Source organism: Gallus gallus, chromosome 2 (assembly GCF_016699485.2).
Source record: "Gallus gallus isolate bGalGal1 chromosome 2, bGalGal1.mat.broiler.GRCg7b, whole genome shotgun sequence".
NCBI lineage: Eukaryota > Metazoa > Chordata > Aves > Galliformes > Phasianidae > Gallus > Gallus gallus.
Window position 1 is genome coordinate 35,468,458 of NC_052533.1, and position 19,761 is coordinate 35,488,218.

Here is a 19,761-nt window from a genome sequence, read left to right on the forward strand (position 1 = left end):
GTGATAGTGACAGAAGCAATCAATGAATATCAGTGGGTGATAATGACCAAGCATCAATGAATATCAGTGGGTGTCATATATTTTTCACATGGGGGAGGAATTCAGTGACACACTTTTGCTTCATGTGCACTCAATGTCAGATACCATTCTGTCAGACTGCCCCTCTGCTGCCATCTTTCACACAGCTACAAAATGTAATGGAATGTTGTTGTGGAGGTTCAACATCTACTGCTGCACCACCAACATCCACCGCTCATATGATGAACTAGCATAATAAAATAGAATCATTACTTGCAGAGCAGCCCTTATACTAGTGCATCATGAAGGCTCTTGCTCATCACTGGTGAAAATGCATGTCTAATACATGTGACTAGGCTAAAAAAATTGTGTTTTGTAGCTGAGAATGTGCTCTAACAAATAGTGTTATTGTTCTCTTTGTATCTGTTGTTACCATGGAAATAAGTACGAGATAATACTTTCAGAGTGGCCCATGAAAATTCGTTGGGTTGTGTATATATATATATATTTATTATCTTTTCCAGTGAAAACTGTGAGATGTACCAGTATAAACACTTATATTTCATTTTGATTCACCTAGATCCACATAAATTTAACCTCACAATAGAGACCCAATTAACTTTGCTGAGATTTTCAGGAGGGATTTTAATAATTGGAAATGTATCGGTTTTGGCCTCAGTCATATTCAAAGTATAGTAGTTAGTAAACTTGTTTGAACTCCAATTAAACTCATTTGTATCTAAATGTGCTGACATAAAACTAAATGCTTTCATATCCTATTTTATTCACTCAGGTATATTTAACAACTGTTAATGGGATTGTGTTCTCTTTAGCAGCATTTTGAACCTGGAATGAGATTTCTCTTGTTAAGTTCCCTGTGGAGTGGCTATGGAATCAAACTGATGTGTAGTAACTCCTTTCACCTAGAATAATAGTGGACTTTTTCCAATTCTATAGTGTCTATGTTAGCCTCTGGTTTATGAATATAACTTCCTTCATTCCTAGGGACTTATTTTCTTTTGTTATTTTCCCTTTAAGTTTCATAAATAATGTAATATGTAAAATTAGAATGGTAGTTGGCTGTGCTTGGTTGCACAAGTAGTCAGATAGATGTTATCTTCACTCCAAGAAAGGATGACATGCAGAAACCATCTGGAGTTTGATGAGAAAGAACAGTTACAGGAACAGGGAAAGCACAACAATGAGATTCACAGCAGACACAGCTATGCTATTAAAGCAGAAAATCTTTTTGTCTTTTTTTTTCTAAGTAAGATGACAGTAAGATTCATCAAGGGAGTGCTGAGTTTAAATGTAACATAGTGTCATTACAAACAGTCACATAAATTGTGTGCATTAATTATGAAGCAGAGAATTACATAATAAAATTTTCCTTTAATTATCTCAATTCTAAAACACTGTCATGGGATTTTTAACAAATCTGTCCCTCTGGATTGTATAGCACATGATAAAAAATTGGTCTGTTTCTTAGGTTACAATTTTTGAGCATCTGAATAATCATCAGAACAGGGCAACTCTGTGCCAGCATATGATTGAAAGTGAAGCTAACATGGTTCTGGTTCAGCTTGTTTAATTGTCTTTGAATTTATGCTGTGTATCTGGCAGAGATTTCTAGGAACCATATGAGTCTTCCGTTGATCAATGTCCTATCTACTTCAGTATGTCCTACTTCCAAAGACAAGACATGCATGCAAGCTCCTAATATTCATTCTCCTTTCAAACTGTCAAGCGAAAAAGCCATTTCATCTTAATAGAAAATTTATGTAAATGAAGTGCAGCTGAAACAAATCTGTTTTTAAATTGTTCTGAGTACTTGTGGAACATATCTATGGTATTCATCCATCTCTGCAGTCTTTCTGTCAAAGGAAAACTTTATTTAATTTGTGGTATCAAAGCAGATTGTCTCTTTAACATTTTTAAAAGCAGTCTTTATATGTTATACACAGATTTGAATCTGCAACCAAATATTTTTATCTGAAGCTAATATGTAAGTATTTAAAATAATTTTAACTATTTTGCACAAATATAGAGCACTTGACAACATTTGAGTTTATGAGCGCTACTCATGGTTTTGTCAATCTATTCTGAAATAGTCAGAATAAGGTCTGTAAGACTCACAATTACATTTTTTTCTGAAGAGGTATGGAATTTAGCTTTGATGTTTACTTATCTAAAAAAAAATAATAAAGTCCTTATGGTAGTATAATACTATCGCTTGATCATCAAATCCAACCAACTTAAATGAAATAACTTAATATTCATTATGTTATGATAATTATAATAAAGAACAACATGGAAATGAATTTCTTGTTATTACAGACGTGTTGCAAGCTATGTATGAATATATATGAAAGCAGGAAGACTGCTATGTTTGTATCACTCATTGCAACTGCCTTACTGTTCAAAGATAAGCAAAAGTGCTGGCTTCTAGTCTATACGTTTCTAATAAATTCTAGTCTAAATAAAATTTCATTCTTCTTACTCTGAAGTTTAAGATCTAGCAATCACTGCAGAACATTGAACTAAATGCTTTGCTTGTTATATATCTGTGAAACTGAGGCATGATTGATACACATTTTACTCTTGATTCTTCAGTGCTTTTGGTGTTTGTTTGTTTGTTTGTTTTTTAACATATTACGGTGCTCTATGTTCATTATCAATAGCAAGTGATATTAAAAACTCCAGATTATGAAAAGCAAATAAATTACATACAATAATACTTTAAGGTAAGTATGAGAAATTTTACTTTCTGTATTAAAAAAATGTTAATAGTCCCTTAAAAATATTACTGAAGAATTCACTGGAATAAAGATGACTATTGGACAAAAATATGTTGCTTGATTGTTAAATATGATAAGGAATTGCTTCAATAAATGATTTAAATATTTCCTTCAGTTTACTAGTTTATTAGTCAGACATCATTAGTTACCAGATTTTAACCTCTACCTCAAAAAAAAAAAAAAAAAAGAATCAAGACAGGAAATAATCTGTTTGTGTTTTCCTAAAACTAATTCTTTTCTGTTTTTATCAAAATGTGGAAAAAATTAATCTTCCAAGTCTTACCATACACCTGCTAAGTTTATTTGATATATTGTTTCTTATTCTAGCTAGCTGTGGTCTTTAAAAAGTAAATTCTTTTTATTTTATTACAGAAGTTAAACTAGTCAAAACTTTTCTGGGTTTTCTAGATGTAAATGACAGAAGTTTGGCCATCTTAAGTTTTTCATAAAATAATATACTTGGTGAACTCCAGTGTATTCCTCTTCATAATGATATTCAAACACTTTTACACCCACAGAGCATCCTCTCTACCCTTTCTATCCTTTCAGTGGGCCATGTTATGTTTCTTGTATTTAAAAAGTAAAGTAATGACAATATAACAAAACAGTAATAACAAAAAAAAAAAAAAAAAAAAAAGAAAAAAAAAGAGAAAACCCCTTTCATTACATAAATGCATCTTAAACAATAAGAAATTCAGGAGTAAGTTAATTTAGTTACAAATGCACTTGGGATGTAGAATCTGTAGGTCTTACACTGTAACACTATCATTAAATTGCAGTGCAAGCATATGATTTTATTTCTTCTGGCAGTATGGGGATTTAGGTTTGTGTTGACGGGGGAAGCAGTATGTCAGTGCATGAATGGTAATGATACTTCCTCCCTAGTTAGGTAAATAAAAATGACAGGTAAAGTCAAGTACTGCGCTGAACTAGAGTGTGTTTTTAAAATATGTATTTGGTAAAGGAGCAACATCTATTTTATTTTACTAATCATTTATTGAAAGTCTTTAATTAGATTTGAGAAAAAAGTGAGTAACAGAGATTGTCTTGCAAGCAAATAAATCACTTAATAAACATAAGTATTGTTTTAAAAATATTGAACATCAGCCATAGTATTTAATTCCTCAAGGAATTAAAGAGTAACAGAGCTAAATATGATGGAATTTCATGGATGTAGAACACTTGTTCTGCAAGTCTGAAACAGATTAATTTTTGTGCTATTTTATTTATGCATCCTGGATGTCCCCTCCCCATTCATGAATAATATATCACTATATGGAGATTAGGCATAGCAATCTGAACTTTTTTCATTAAAATTGTCCTTTTTTTTTCCTATTCAAATTTATGCATATTTATCAATTTATGGTTAGTTAGTTAGTAGTATTTCCCCTTAATACATGTACAAATCTATATGCATATAATTTGAAAATATGAGCAATATCTGTCTTGGCACTAGGCTGTTCTTGGTAGCAAGCTATAAGGTAAATACTCCTGAATAAACAGTAGACAAAAAATATTCTTTCAATCCTCACTGTTAAGTGTAGATGGATTCGTTTCTCTTTAAGAACGTGTCTGGAAAAAGGCTCTGTGCTAATTGACAAATAATGTACAGTACTAGAGTTCTAGATGTAAGTTGAGGAAGAAGGTTCATGGCACAAAGCAAATACACTTCCACAAAGTATTGAAATGAATCATCATGCTGCAAAATTTGTATAAAGATTTGAACTGAAATTAGAAATTCATTTCTTCATGAGTGATATCCATGTCAAAATATAATTCTTGAATTTATTGTACGTTAGTTGCATTTTAAATGTCCTTGAACAGCATAAAATGCATTAAGGTTTGACAGAGCTGTGTCTCCCTTGTGCCATATGAAAAAAGAGTAATGGGGAACAGCTGATGGTGCTTTTGAATAACATTTTTCCCCTTCCCCTCAAAGAAATGTCTGCCCAAAACCTAGAAAGATTTAATGTAGCCCTATAATATATCATGCCCTAATTTTAAGGATTTCCTTTCCAAATTACCTGAAAGAAATTAGAGTGTTGCTAAAAGTCATTTTTAACATATGGAGATTTTTTTAAAATCTAATCAACCTGTCTGCTCAGCCTGGGGAAGAATCTGAGTGGGAGCATAAGGTAGCACCTTTGAAACTTCATCGCCATTTTGCCCAAGTGTTGTTTGGGTATGCTAATATCCATCTTGGCATTAATCATAAATTATTGCATAAGAATCCAGTGAGGCTTGATGGTACATAAGAAAACATCATGTCTGCAGACAGATGGGACTTTTTTAATGTGTATATCTATTTGTGTCTCCCTACAAACCTGAAAGAGGTATTATGTCAAATGGCCTTGAATTCAGACTGTAATTCATGCTTTGCTTTTATGTTGTTCTACAGATAGTAACTTCATCCTTGCAAACGCACAGGTGGCTAAGGGATTCCCTATTGTTTACTGCTCAGATGGCTTCTGTGATCTTGCTGGATTTGCACGAACTGAAGTCATGCAGAAGAGCTGCAGCTGCAAATTTTTACTTGGTGCTGAAACAAATGAGCAGATGATCCTTCAGATTGAGAAATCCTTGGAAGAAAAGGTAGAATTCAAAGGAGAAATCATGTTCTATAAAAAGAATGGTAAGTTCTTCTTTCCTGTTTCATACTTGTCCCAAAAAATGAAATGTGGCATTAATACATATAAGTATTTAGTACACATTTCTATTTAGATATCTTGTATGTCTGTAATCAGACCTATGGGAACAGATTTGAATGCGTTTGGGTACATGTGTCTTTATGATTATGTTATTAGTATTACTGATTTTATGTACCAGTATATCAACTGATATGTCAACTCTCTGACAAGTTATTAAGCTGTGTAGAAGAATAAATTCAGGACCCTGTACTGTATTGTGAGACGCTGCATATCAGCGCTTAGTATGACACTGTTTTCTTTCAATGAAATCTTGATACCTTACTGTTGAAACCCAATTCAAAAATTAACATCCATCACAATGTAGGCAGCAAGCATGTAAATATTTCAGTACAATAAGTAGAATGTTCAGAATTTTGTCTGATCCAAATGATAAATACAATAACAATTATTTTCAAAAACAGGTAAGTACTGTATGTAGAGTTGCATTTATGTATGTATTGCCAAATAAAAGATTCTGAGCATTGAGCAGCTCCATAGACCTCAGTAAATTTTGAGATGCAGTGCCAAAGCTTTCACTCCTATAATAGGGCAGTTATTAGAATATTTTGCATAGTAACAGACAGAGTGAGCCTTGGAAGAAAGCTCCTCATGTTGTACGCTCATTAGCTTGCTTCATTATATCAATTTCTTTCAATGTACCTATTCTGTAAGTGTTGAAATTGTCATTCATGTGATCTTTGAACTGTGCTGCTGGCCACAGGTGACTTTAAGTGTGAGATACTGATAGGAGCCTTCTTATGTACTTGATGATCCACAGGTTTAATAGATCCACTGGTGCTCACTGAGTATCACCTTATGTTCTATTTTGAGGCTAGAATTTCTAGAGATATGTTTAGGCCTTGTATTTTCCTCTTACATCCTATTTATGTCTTTGTTAATGATAGATTACCCCCTCAAATGTTATTATTATAATAATAAATACTTTTAACAGTTCTTTTCTAAAAGTAATAGGTGTATAGTATCAAAAAGGTAGGCAGTGATTTAGAGTGTTAAGAGAAAGCAGTCCCTCTTACCCTGACTAATACAAAAGATGTAAATGTTGCTTAGTTGGTTTTCTGTTTATGAACACTATTTTTCACAGTGTGAAAGGTATTTTGAAGATACCTTCTTTGCTGTTTTTTTTTTTGTTTGTTTGTTTTGTTCCATATAGAGAGAAACTTATAGCTCCTTGAACTCATTAACTAATTTTTCAGGAAGGTTATTATTAAAAAAAAAAAAAGTTTCTAGTCTGTATATCATGTCTGAATTTAGGGAAAAAAAAAGATCTTATTCCAGAAACTTGAGGGCTGCTTTTGTCCTGTAGTGATGGCTGGGCATACTGAGAAAATATTTCAATGAATGTGTACAAAAGAAGCATAGCTAACGTATTCATTTCACTGGCTTGGTTCTGCAGGAAAAATTGTGATTCCTGTGCACTGCAAGGGAGGCTTGAAACATTTAGTAGGCATGATTAATACAGGTACAAAGAAATTTCAGGTCAATTTGCTTATCAATTAAGCTTCTGAAACATAGATAAATAGGATAAAAGAAATCCCACAATCCATTCTAGTTACATCCCTGTTTATAATTTGGAAGCCATTGTGAGACTTATTCTGATTATGAATAAATTTCCCTGAGCTCCTATTGCATTTTTTTTCATGTATTTCTATGCTATGGGAAGCAGAAATGAGAAGGTATTAAAATAACTGGAGACTATTCTTGAATAAAAGCAAAATTTATCTCAAAAATATTCCTTTCTTTTTCAGTAGAGCTTCATAGTGCCCACATTGAATTTGGTAAATCATACATTTTAGCTGAATGATTTGAGAGTTTTTTTCACAATCAAAGTTGAAACTCTGAAGCAGTTAGTTTTAATTGACATTGACAGGGATAAAAAACAAAAACAAAAAAAAAGGAAAAATAATTGTTACAGACATGTCTGTTAACAATATTTTAAGACATAAGAACTTTGAGACTGATGGCCCCACAATAAATAAATATTCTTGAGTCTTACAACATACTGAAAATAATTTTTAAAGGAGTTAGTGCCCGTGTAATACCAGGAGCAAAGATCAGTGGGAGACAAGAAAATAGTAATGTTTGATTGCCATAGGGTAACATGTCAGTGTTCTGTTATGACTTTAGGGTATAATTGTGAAGCTAGGTATCTGACTTTAGTCCACTGTTCAGGTACAACACTACTCTACAGCCTAGCAACAAGATCAAATAAATACTGTCGGGGATAACATCAGGCACAGATTTGGCGACAATTCTGAGCTTGTTGAATTGACTGAAATATCCCTGAGCATATGCCTTTTATATTTGATGCACAATATGATTATTATGCTTAATAATGAGCACAATATGAGGATAAGAAAATATTATGAGAGAAAAGTATGTATGTGCAAAAGAGCATATTCCTGTTTTTCTTCTGGATTTGATCTAAAATGGAGATGCTAGAACTTTGTAAATAAAAACAGATTTTTTTTAAGTTTGTATATCATTGCGTGGGAAAGAAATGAAAATTTCCAAGGTTGAATATGTGTTGATTGTTTTCTAATAACCACACTTTTTCAACATTTTGAGTTTGATTTCAACTCAATTTAAAACTGATTTAGTTTTTATGATTAAATTAGATTGTTCATTCTACACAAGTAGTGACTCAAGTTTGGGACTTAAAGATCTAACTAGTTTCAACTGAATTTAATAAGTATAGAGCCTTTAACAGTTATCTCTAGGAACCGCAATAGCACTTCTGCTCAGAAATTGTTAGGAAAATGAGTGCTTGTACCTATAGCAACTCTAGCATTCCACATGCAGTTTCATATGAGTTCCAGACTGTGGTGAACAAAACTAGCATGCAAGAAGTTTGGTAGGGAGCTGAGTAAATTGGGGGAAGAAATATAACATTTTATTGTCTTGATCATTTGGTTCGGGATCATAATAGAAGGGTGATCTTCACTCGTATTCTCACCTAACTAGAAAACAATCCTCCTGGAACTGTGACTTTTCTCTGTGTGTTCTTCTTTTGTCATTCTAGCAAATCTTCATAATGGCATAAAATGGCTGTGCCTTTCCATGCTGTCTAGTTTCTGCCTGTTAGAACAGAACAGTGTTAGAACTGTTGACAACAGCTTCCGACAGAGATGCCTTTTGGAAATCCCACTCAACATGTAACTTTCGTTATAGTTTTAGTATACATTTCAGGTTTTTATTCAGTTTCTAATTTTTATGTTTTAGTTACAGTGCTTTTAGCAACTGTTACAGCGTAAGAGGATGCTACAACAAGCCTTATAATCACTGGCTTAGTCCAGTTTAAGCTGTCCTTCTTCAGCTGCTAGGAAGGTCATACCTTGGTTCCATTTCAACCCATCAATCTAATTTTCTGCAGAATCAGTCTATAGCCTTTTAAAGGGTGTCTGTTCATACACATGCTCTCTTGTGACCTGTAGTCATCCTACAATCTTATTTCATAGAAAAGAAATTTGGTCTTGCGAATACATAACTTGTGTGAAACACTATGTAATCAGCAATGTCTACTTTTGATTTATGGACTTCTGAGAGGCTGCAGCGTGGTGTCCATTGTGTCTGTGCCCTGCTAGCCAGCAACAGTGCTTGTGTTTCTGAATAACTAAAAATCCCTGCTGTAATAGGAATGGAGTAAGTAGGTGTTGCTGGAATCACCATTACAAGTTGCCTTAGGACCTGAGAGCATGATGAGTTGCCTTCATCACAGAGACTCATGGAACATGGTGTTGTCTGCTACCTGTAAACTCATGTAAACACTTTCTGAGATATGCCAGGCCTTGTAGCTCCTGTCCTCTAAGGGTTTGGTAAATCACTCTTAGAATCAAGAGGATGCAAAACTATTCTCAATTATTTATTTCCAAGACTCAGTGCAGTTAAACCAGGATATCTTGTATTTCCTTAATAGTGTTTCAAAAATTCTGTGCTCTTGTCTAAAGGAGAGCTCTGAATTCTTATTTCTTTATTATTTCAGATGAGTGGAATAGGCATGTAGAAAGAGTGAAAGCCTCACTGAGTTACTGGATAGCATTAGGCAAAATGTCGTTTGAAGTCAAGTGTGTAACAGTGTTCTCAGATAAGCAGCAATCATAGTCACAAGCAAATGAAATAAGCCTTAAGAGAAGACATCATCTGTGACCTCTACTATGAGTAAACTTGAATAAAATTACAGGAGGTCGAAGACTCCACACAGTAATTGTGTTTGTTGTGTGACATATGTAGAACAAATAAAGACTTTTTAGGGGTAGTATGAACATAATTTTATTTAAAAACAAAGAAAATGAATACATTTTAAAGAAATTTAAGCAAAATGAGTTTTCCTTGATTTTTTTTAAATAATTTTATTTTGTTCAAAGAGTATTTTGCTCTTTGCAGAAATGGTATCTTTTTATTTTCCATCAAGAATTTTAAAGATCTAACTTTAATTGTAAATAACTTGAAAATAACCTGTTTTCAGACAGAATTCTTTATCACTCTGAAGCACATGAACTAACTTTCTGCTTTAGAATTGCTTTTGGGAAACATAAAACCTGGCTGATAGGGAAGAGGCATTTACTAGACATCTTTGGTTGGAGAAAATTAAAATTTTCTCTGTAGAAGCATCAATTTTCTACTGATGCCTTGTTACTAATGTACCGGAAGTCCCTTGACAAGCAGGATAGTTCCTAGCAAAGTGACGTCAGCGCTGCTCTACTTTAGAATGTGGCCTGAAAACAAGCAAGTTGAAATCTTTTGTAGTTCATTTGCTCATATTATCTAGAATATAGTACAAAGTACAGGACAGTTGGGGGAAAATGAAGAAAGCAAGCAACACTGAGAAATGAATCTGATGGTAATATCTAACAACAATTACATGACCCTTAAACAATAGCTTGTACCTTTATATAAGCATCTTTTTTTTTTTTTTTTTCTTTTTCTTCCTCCTTTTTCACATAGCTGGTGGAAGTAGGTAGGTGGTAGGAAGTATCAGTGATTTTAGGGAAGCCTTTCTTTTAGAAAACAGTGTACTTATGCATATGTAGCCAGAAGCCATGTACTTATTTTCCTGATTTCATATAACAGAATTTTTGCTCCTTTTCTCTGCTAATATCTCATTTTTTAAAATGTAACGTATAGCCTCGAAGTATGTGGAATTTACAGAGAGTTTCAGCTTTGCTGTGAGAGCAGCAGAAGGGGAGGATGAGGTAGGTGTCAGTACTCTGGCACAGGCTGCAGAGTCTTGGGTGAAACCATCATTGAAAGTCTGTGAGGAGACAAAATCAAGGAATGAGCTTCAGTTAGAAGGAAAAAAAAAAAAAAAAAAAAAAAAAAAGGAGGGAGAGGCAGTAAAATCCCACATGTTATCTGGAACATCTGAAACATTTTGCTGTAATTTAAAGAGACTTCAACAAGACTGCTGCTGTTTACTGACAGTGCTGAGACTTTGTTCCAGTGACACTCATCATGACATTGGCTAATAGCTTTTTTCAGTAACAGTATGATTTATTAAAACCATACTTACGCTCCAAGAAAAGATTTGTTCTCCCAGAAGCATGTTGATAAGTAAATAAACAAATCTATGTAAGAATTTCCTGCTGCTTATTGCATTGTTACAAAGTGATAGGCCTCTTACTGCTTACACACGCTTACTCAGAGACTGTTTCCACACAGGCACTCTGGGATTCCAGTTCTGAATGGTTATGCTGTATGCACTTCTTATTTTTATTTTTTCTAAGATATAGTTAATTATGCCACCTTTTACACATACATTTTAAGAAGAAATTTAAGTATTTATCTTGTTGCAGGATCCTGGATTCAAACAACTTACTATTCACTTCAAATTTTCTCATATTTTAAATCAGATTCAGGTAAACTTGGCTTCTGTTCCAAAGAAGCTGTTCCAAGCTTCAAAATAAGTTAGGCTGTTTTTTGATTAAAGAAAGAAAAAATTACCATCTCTGCTGATATCACCTGGATCCCATGTGCTGACATTTCCCTAATTTTTTCATGATCTTCAAAACCCTTTATTGGACCATGCTGCAGAATGTAATTGTTACCTCTTCTGTTTATAATTTCATTGAATTCTTGCAGCAGCTCTACAGGTTTTTGTTTTATTTATTTATTTCTTAATAATGGCAGGTGGCTCATGTTAGCATTGTCTATTGAGCCCCATTACTGCTTTGGCTTGGGGAATTGCAGAAGCTTTCCAAATGGCAGGGCTGCTGTAAGTCTTCTCAATGTGCAGGCGTAGATTCTGTTTACAGCATGTGCTCACATGGATTCAAATAGTGAACAGGAAAGATTAATCCTCTCTACACCATTACATAATTCTACAGTGTGTGTTTCAAAACCCTTCTGCACAAACCCTTAAAACTGGCAGGAGGGTGATATTAATCCAGATCCGTGACGCAACCTCTTAGCAGGTCCCAGTCTTGTCCCCCTCCTTCTAGATACTGGTGGGAACAAAGTCAAGAGCAGGTTAAAATGCTCTTGTTATTATAATTCTAAATGAATTATAGTCTCAGAAGAAAATCCTCAAACATGATTGAAATTGCCAATGAATATTTAGAGGAAAAAAATAAAAAAGCCACCACCGTGCCCCCATGGCCAAGAAGGCCAAAGGTATCCACAGGAACAGGTTACCCAAGGAGCTTGTGGATGCCCTGTCCCAGGATGCATTAAAGGCCAGGCTGGATGTGGCTCTGGGCAGCCTGGGCTAGTGGTTGGCAACCCTTGAACATAGCAGGCGGGTTGAAACTAGATGATTTTTGAGGTCCTTTTCAACCCAGGGCATTCTATGATTCTATGATCCTGGAGTGCATGAAAAACAGCATGGTCTGCAGGTCAAGGAAGTAGAAAACTATCCATCAGAATATCCCTTTCTCCAAGTAAAACTCTTTGAACGTGTTATAAGTAAGCATAAGGCTGCAAATGGCTCCTCTCCCACCTCTGGAGACCTCCCTTTCTGAAGATGTAAGGTCATTTGTTCCTAGAAGTTGCCATTGTCAAAGCTACCTGAGCCCGGACCATGAAAACACAAATTCTGTACTATCTTTGAAACTTCTTTTTATAAGTATAAAATTATGAGCTCAAAGACATAATAACTACATTTGAAGCAATGACTATGTTCAGATAAATGTGGGGTATATCCCTTCCTGATATCAGAAATATCAGACAAAATTTTAAATATATTGAGTAACTTAGAGGGAGAAACAGAGATGTGAGAAAAAATTGTGCATAAATATGTTTGTTTATTTGTTTGTTTTTCATGTATGTATGCATATGTATGTACACACTAAGGTAAGTCATCCTGGCTTAAGAAAATTTGTTTCTTTTTCCCCAAGGGACAAATGTACACTCCTCAATAGGCTAAAAGAAATCATATTTATTGCTGTGGTTAAGTCTATATTTTGAACAATGAACTCTTAAAATCCAAAAGGAATAAGCACCGTAGGTCATAAACACAGTTCTAACAATAGATTTCAAAAATAGAGTAATCGAGGGAAAGTAGACTTTCTACATTAAGGGATTGTGCAACTCAAAATAATGAAAAAAACCCAGATATCATCTGAATAGAGTAAAGACTAGACTCCTCAGGAAGGACAAAGCATGACATTTTCTGAAACCATCCATTGAACGAAATTGAAGAAACCATATTTTGCTTGGATTTTTTTTTTCCCAGTACACTGGCTAAATATATTGTATGGTTAGACTTATAATTATTACCAAGTAAGGTAGCAAGAATATTTTAAGGCAAGATTTTAAGACTTTACCTATTGGATAATTAATTATATAATTGCATTTCCTTTATACAATTATATAAATAAACTGCCTTTCCTAGGAGTTAACTGACAAAAGTGAAATACCTTGTAGTATTACAAGTATAATGGAGTAATGATCTTTGGCAGTGGCAGGAAAATAAGTTGCAGGCTGCTAGTATTAATGCTAGTATTATTGATGCCTTTTGCATTTAAACAGAACACATTTCCTTGACTTCACCAAGTTTTTAGATAATGCTGTGTATTTTTCTAATTGTTATAAATGTAATCTACTAAATGTATTACATCAGGGAAGTACTTATCTGCTTAAATGCATTTTTCTTTTCTAATCTGGATGGAGATAGGGAAAGGAAATTAGAACAGACAAAAAGTAAGTAGCACACATAAGGATAATGAATGTCACGTGGGTTTAATAGGCACTGCTTTGCTTCTCTGCTTTTACTCAATGAAATTGCGAATGTAACTAGAGGATTTTGAAACAAAGAATTTGTTTAAGTCGGAAAAGTAGTATAAAGTAGATATAAAAGGAGAGATAGGAAAGCTGAGTAAACAAAGCCAAATGTAGTTCATAAATTAGCATAAAATGTGTACAGCAGACTGTACTGGGGCTGCATATGAATAAATAAATAAGTAAATAAAATTTAGAAAACATCAAAATTGGAAAAGTCACATACTCAGACTAGAATCTGCCAGGACAAGGATTCTCTCTCTCTCCATGTAAATAAAGACTTTGAGGAGGTGAAGTAAGTATTTCTCTGCCTAAAACAGTAAGTTTGCAGCAAGGCAAAGATTGGAGATTGCTCTGCTGTAGAGTGTTTCCTCGGAAAATGAACATTCTTTCCCTTTCCTCCTCATGGGAGTCATGGCAGAAGAATTAGACATGCTGAGCAATATGACATGAGTTACTAAGTTCCCTGACAATAGTGGGAGTGGGATGAAACTGGACACTTAAAGAGAGAGGAGAAAATGTGGTAAAAGGACTTTCACATCCTCTCATGAGACCTGATAAATCTAAGAGACTTCATATGTATTCCATCACCTATTCACAGATGTGAGGGGATATCTTTAATGGAAGTTTCTAAGTCACTAGGCAGCTCTACGTAATTAATTGTTATATATTTATTCATTCAGAACCATATTTTTTTACCTTGTTTTTGAAGTATTTTACCAGTTACATTCCATCTATCAAGTTCTTAGGATTTCTCAGCATTCGGGTTTGAGACTTTTTGAGATAGATTAAATCGACTCTTACAGCTTTCAAGGATTGCTTCTTGGTCACGTGTTCTTCAGCTTGTTTTCTACTGCCATGAAAGTGTTAGTAAAAACCATCAGTGACTATATGTGTCTGTTACCTGATATCCCATATGTTGTCTTGTTAGTTTTCTTGCAATATTGTCAGACCAAAGACTGTCACCAGGATGTAGTACATAAGCTGTCATCAACAGTAGCATAATTCAAGGAAAAATTAATAGATTTTTTTTAGTACATGCATGCCATTTCACAAAAAAATATAGAGATGAATGAAATACTTATTTGCTTAAAGTAGCAAAACCTTGTATTAACTGTGTTAATTGATTAGTGTCAAAGTTTTGGTATTTAAAAGAGAGAAAGTGCTTTAATTACAGCTCTGCTTTCTCTTTCAGCTACATTCCCTTTCTTTTTAGTTCAATCACATTTTTTATAAGAATTGTTTTCTTCTTTGCTCTCCTCAAAAAAATTTGATGCCTTGTCAAAATGACAAAACATTCAAAACAAAATGTTATCAGAGATGCTGGAATATTTGGATGAGCTAACCAAAGAGCCACCTTAGTTTCCCCACACAAAGTCTTTGGCATTCTGCTGTCAGTCGTGCAGTGACAGCCACCTTCTGTGGTGGAAAAAGAGAAAATGATCCTGCTAAAACTTCTCTGGTGTCATGGTTTTATGATTTGTGGTTATCAGTATTCCACATCACAACATCATGCAGTGTACTGGGAGTTAAAGAGCAAATGCTTTAGTTCCGGGTACCTGTCTGGAAGAGAAGAAGAGCTACGTTCCCCAAGAGCCTTTTCGAGTACTGTTACCATTCCTGCTCAAGGGAACAGATATAAGGGCGCAGGTCATCTGATTCATCCCTCTTCTCGTCTCGCCGTGTTCCCTGTCGGATTGGTTCGCTACTGCTGCGCCCGACTGCACGCAAGGCTTCAGTATTAGCATAAGGCCTTTGGCTCTCAGACAATCTTTCTCTCAATTATTGTTGATTTATATTATATTATAGTGTGTTATCTTACATTCTGATACTATATTTAGTAAATTAGTTTGTTTCTCCTCAGATCATTGCCACTGTTTTTTAATTATTTTGGGGTCCCCTGTTTCCCTTCCTGGAGGTGCGGATTTTGTGAAGTCCTTCCACCCCACTAGTCATGAAACTGGGCCGGACCAGCCCTTAAACTGTTGACATCTGGTAAAATAAAATAAAGCATCAGCTTTATTTTGCTAACAATAATTCTGTAAATGAAAGGAGACTGTATTGTAAAGCTGAATATATAGCACCAATCCTATTGTCAATGCACTGGGGTTGTATACATGAAAACGCATGTTATCTTTGTCTTTTAAATAACAAACCCTGGAAAAAGGGACATGGTAATTTTTTTGTTCATGTTTTGTTTTGTTTTTGTTTTCTTTAGCATGCTCTTAAGGGATAGATTCACATGTATTTGAAGTCAAGTTCTGCAATGTAGCAAAATGTGGCAGTTTATGATCTTTTGCAGCTTACTTCTGCCCTCTTAGGCATGTGTAATTACAGTAATTTTAAAATGAGTGATTGTTTTCTGCCACAAGACTATCGTATCCAGTATGCAAAATATTTACACCTTCTTTTTTCTTCAATTGTTTGATTTCTGTAAAACATTTGATTTTACTGGTCTAGTACATTACATATAGGTCTACAGCTTCATAAAAGAGGTCTGCATCTTGATTTGTCTTCCTCTCACCACAGATGGAGTTCTGTCACAAGAATTTGTTCATTTGTTATTTACTGCCCTTGACTGATAGACAAGCAGCACAACCTGGCCCAGTGTCTGTCTGGAGAGCGCTGTGGCAAGCAAAGACCCATTGAAGAGAAAATCTGGAATTGGATATAACCACTGATTACATGCACTGATGTTTGATGCACTCAAAAAAAAAAAAAAAAAAAAAAAAAAAAACCGTAATCTACTTTTCCTGTACCATGTTAATGCCAGGCTTTCTGAAGTGTAAGGAGAAGACAGTTTCACATCAGTATTACTTGTTCTACGTAATTCATATTCGTATGTGTCTGACCATCAATAATACCACTAACATTTCTAATATCATAATATTTCTACACTACGTTACCACTGCAATCCTCATCAAAAAATTCTATTCTGAGTTTTGAAATGGACTTTGTCTGAGATGGGCATGGCTTAAGATTGTGTGAGTATTGTTGCATGCTGAGGTCACATAGCTCATGAATAAAGCTAACTGTCTGAGTTTGTTGCTTGTCTTAGGCAGTCATCGTTTTCTACTGAGAGGAATGCTAGGCTTTAAAGATTATTAGCACTCTAGTGGCAAGGTTTAGTATGAAATCTCCCTCATAAACTCCTTGCACCGTTGAACTTTGTTTTGATTTCAGTCTGAGGAGACTTCTTGCTGTCAGAGTGAGGAAAGGTAGAAAAGGAGAGTGAGAGAGTGACCATAAAGCACTCCATTTTTATGTATATATAAAAGGTGGAGTATAGCTAAATTGCTTTGTGATAAGATTATGCTTCATTTGGTCTCTTTTCTCCTTTCCTGTGATGTACTTATATAAGCCTTGAGGATATTAAAATATATTTTAAACCATCAGTTCATAATGCAAGAGAAAGATTAGACTTTTCTTCACAGAGTGGTGGCTTGGAGCAATAAAAGTCCATATATAAATAAACCTCCAAAAGAAATGTCTTTGACAGATGACTCTTGGCAATACAGAAAATCTTTGTGTGCACAATCAGAAGCAGGGAAGGAATTTCTTTCTCACAGATGAGTGAGATCAAAAGAACAGTAAGAAAATAGGGCCTTATTTTTTCAGTGAGTAGGAAGTTCTTTTGTCTTATAGGATTATATGATGTTGACTTTCAGTAAAAGCTGTATAATGGATTGCGTTGGATCTGTACATTTTTCTAAGAACACTCATCTATAGTGAAAGTTGGCACATTTCAGTTCTTGACAGAGTGTAAGCACATACTGATCTAGTCCTGACCTAAACTAGGTCATCTCTAGTCTGGAAGGATATTTCATATTAACTTGCTTTCTTCAGAGCACTGGCAGAAAGCCTAAAAGAGTCATCTTTGAAATTCTGAAGGTATTGTCAAGACAGGCAGCTTTACCATACTAGACACTAACCTGGAACTATTTGTGAGTCAGTAAGTATGTGCACACATCAGATATGTGTTTTCTTTAGTTGTGCACACCGTTTCTTAAGCATATTTGTTTTGCTTAATCAAAATGTTTTCAAACTCATTTATAGAGGAGGAGAATGAAGACAGATAATGAGATATGATTGAAGAGACACAAAAATGATGTTAAACAATGACATGATATGGATCAATTTCAGTGACCATTGTTCACTAACAAAGAATTCTAAGACACCTTAATTACATTAAAAAAGCATATGCATTATGATATGTAACACTGCAAGTATTTGTCTTTATTTCTATTCATTGCTAACTTACAGTGTTATAAATACTTCCTTAAATATACAGATCTAGAATTTCAGTTAACATTACCAGATGTGCTTTTTAGCATAACTGAGTAAGATTTGTATGGATGTGGCTGATGTCTCTAACTTTCTGCATTAATAATTAATGATTAATCTATGTATATGTGTTGAGAAGACAGAAAAGAATAAGGTATGCTTCTACTCCTGGAGACTGCAACAAATGTTTAAAAGAACATTGCTACTATCAGTTTTGTTTAGAAACGAGATTTGAGAGTGGCCTCTTGTCCAACTGAAAGTACTGCTACAATGAGTGCAGAATGTAATTTTAAAAGAAAGAACTTAACCACTTCAAGAGTTATAACAACATTCCGTAGATACTTACTATTCTGTTTTTAAGCAAGAAAGTATATTTGCTTAATGCTTTCTCTCCTCTTTTTATATACTACTCCAGATTGATAGGGTGATTGCTCTATACATTTCTGAAAGTAAAAGAACTAAGCAAAGTTTTGATATAGAAACAATGTCTACACAAAAATTGATTAAGAATAGAAAATTAGAAAGAAAGTGTGGAAATACCTTGTTTCTGATGTCCACCTTCATTTAAAAGATCTTCCTTGATTGCTTTGTCTTTCCAATCTCCTAATGAATATCCTTAAACCCAAAGCCCATTATAAAGCCAGCCTGTTTTTCTCTTTATTTTTATTTTTATTTTTTTGTCTTTATCCAATCTTTTTTTCCTCCCTGTCTCTACTCTAATGTGGAAACCTAGTGGAAAGTTCCCCCTACATTCAAACAATATTTGATGACCTAACCAATAATGTCACCCTCAGAAACTACTACTTGAGGAGTTTAACCAGGCTTTAGAGGACCAGATGTATGCTCTTTGATGCATACTTCTAGATCTTCGGCTGTGGAAGTCTTTCAAAAGGAGTGCCACTGTTCCACCTCCCATTCTTACCTGTCTTCAACAGACAGTGAAATTCAAGTTGAAAATTTAAGTTAGAAAGGTGAATTGTAATCTTCGTGTGTCCAGTTCAGTTTCAATATTCAGAGTTTGGAAGAGGGAGGATAGAGTTTGGAGCAAATAAACTAAGGATGCCTCCTTCTTTATAAGGACACCTCCAATTTTCAGTTATCTTTTGGCAGTAGATGGTAGTGGTAACACTGTTTCAGGAAACTTTTCATTTTTTCTTTTCTGAATATATATTTTTTTAGTATATAAATGCTGATAGTAGTATGTGGGAAGGAACATGACTATGGAAGCATAGACACATCTCCAAATATGAATTTTAAAGCAAAAAAAAGACATACTTCAGCATTATTTATGCACCTTATAAATAGAATTAGAAGGATGGTGGTGGTTGGAGGCAGTGAAAAGCCCAAAATCTTAGCACTGGACTGAGTTATCCTAGAATGTATGGGACTGAAATCCAGGATGTTTGCTGAGATCTCCATTACCCTCTAAGCACAGAGCAGGACCTACGCTTTCACTGCCTTCTCTTCTGAGTGGTCTGCATTCATGGCTAACCTATGAATAATGTCAATGAACTGAACAACGTAATTTGCAAATAGGTGTTGTGATACAATCAGGGAGAATAATAATCATTTCACTTATTTTAAGTGGTATAATTATTGATCGAGTCTGGAAAATTAAAGGTTAACAAAAATTAAAATTATTACCAAAATCATTGCTTTCTAAATTATGTTTTAGCAAGCTTACCATTATGGATAGTAAGGAAAACTGGTATTAATTTTACAGATGATGTGTGGCATTATAA

At 34.4% G+C, this 19,761-nt stretch overlaps 1 protein-coding gene across 2 annotated transcripts in view; it reads left to right on the forward strand.

Moving 5' to 3' along the window:
* Nucleotides 1-19,761, forward strand: part of KCNH8 (potassium voltage-gated channel subfamily H member 8) — a 166,813-nt gene that overhangs the window by 48,955 nt on the left and 98,097 nt on the right. For both annotated transcript variants that reach the window (XM_418747.7, XM_040696227.2), the window contains exon 2: nucleotides 5,215-5,448. In XM_418747.7, the coding sequence (XP_418747.2) occupies nucleotides 5,215-5,448 (234 nt within the window). The remainder of the gene's footprint in view (nucleotides 1-5,214; nucleotides 5,449-19,761) is intronic.